At 31.9% G+C, this 1536-nt stretch overlaps 1 protein-coding gene across 1 annotated transcript; it reads left to right on the forward strand.

Moving 5' to 3' along the window:
* Positions 1-250: 250 nt before the first annotated feature.
* LOC139905098 (uncharacterized) lies at positions 251-838 on the forward strand. Its single transcript, XM_071887500.1, has one exon. The coding sequence runs from the start codon at positions 251-253 to the stop codon at positions 836-838; it is 588 nt and encodes a 195-aa protein (XP_071743601.1).
* The last annotated feature ends 698 nt before the right edge of the window (positions 839-1536 follow it).

The raw sequence follows: 1536 nt of genomic DNA on the forward strand, positions 1-1536 counted from the left end.
AAGTATTTATTTTAGGGGATTTCTAATTGAATTTAATTTAAAGGATTTTTATTATTCTCAACAATAATATTGTCATAAAAAACAATATCAAACAGTCTCAAAAATACCCATTACATTTTGAATAATGCCATTTATGACAATTTTAAAAAGTTTATCAATATTTAATTGCATTATATGTATCTTGTATCTTATCGATAATTTTTTTACCTCTTATCAACTCGGACAACAGGTCCTGAAGAGGAAGATTACCATGGTTAGTACGGTTCGTGAAAACAAGCCTGAGCTCCCACCCGCACTGCTTGCATCAAAAGAAAGAGAAGTCTTCTCATCAAAATTTGCCTTCACACCCACTACCACTTTAGTTTCTTATTTACCTAAGAAAAACAAAAATGTAATTCTTCTAAGCCCACTGCACAGAGACGGGAGCATTAGTGATCGTGACGATAGAAAGCCAATCATAATTATGGGCTACAATCGAAACAAAAGAAGTGTGGACAATCTAGACATTGTAATTGGAGCATACAGCTGCAGAAGGATGACTGCCCGCTGGCCCCTGGCCATCTTTCACAATATCATTGACGTTTCCTCTTACAGATCCTTTGTAATTTGGAGACAGATCAATCCGACCTGGATAACTCACAAGAGCCACAAGAGAAGAGTGTTCCTGGAACAGCTAGGAAAGTCACTTGTAGCTCCACTCATTGAAAGAAGGAGGAACGTCCCCCAAACAGAGGCCTCAGCTCAGATTGTGAAAGCTTTTCAGAGTGCTGGACTTCCGGATCAACCTGATGATCAAGCCTCAACTTCTACTTTCAATGCAAGCAAGAGAAAAAGATAACAGTTTTGTCCTCAAGAGAAGGACAATAAGACAAATAATACATGTTTTAAATGCAATAAATACATATACAAAGGCTGTTCCTTATCATACTGTTCATCATGTGCTCAATAGATGAATTTATTTTACTATTTCTATTATTTTGTCATTGTTTTGTAAGTATTTATAATTATTTAGAGGAAAATTGAAAACAAATATAGAAAAAAATTGCTTTCCCATATTTTTTTATTATTATTTTAGCTATAAAGTTGATTCAGGCAGGGTAAAAGCAGTCATTCAACGATATTTTTTTTGTGAATTAAAAAGTGGTTCTTCTGGCAAACTGAGTTGTAGTCGTTAAAATATTAAAAAAAGTCCAATAATTTTATAGCAAAATATAGACGGGTCATTTTGATTCAAAGGGCAAAAGGTCTGTACAGAAAATGAAGACAACTCAAGGGTTAAGATTGTTTTTTATAATTTACTGAATAATGAATTCAAGCCATGAAATTGTATTATATTTAGGTTTATTGTTGATTTTTTTGTTGTTTACATAAATAAATAACAACTATTTTTAAGGCGTAAATACATTTTATTTTACAATATTCAAAATTCTTCGAAATGAAAAAATGAGAAACATATATTAGGAGTGAATGAGAAAATAAAAAATTACATTATTGTAAAGCAAGTCTCATTCATAATAGTTAGACTATAAATGAAAC

The sequence above is a fragment of the Lepeophtheirus salmonis genome, chromosome 4 (assembly GCF_016086655.4).
Source record: "Lepeophtheirus salmonis chromosome 4, UVic_Lsal_1.4, whole genome shotgun sequence".
Classification (NCBI taxonomy): domain Eukaryota; kingdom Metazoa; phylum Arthropoda; class Copepoda; order Siphonostomatoida; family Caligidae; genus Lepeophtheirus; species Lepeophtheirus salmonis.

Excerpts from the sequence above, each read along its gene's own strand:
- LOC139905098 (XM_071887500.1), top strand. The coding sequence starts at position 251 with ATGGTTAGTACGGTTCGTGAAAACAAGCCTGAGCTCCCACCCGCACTG.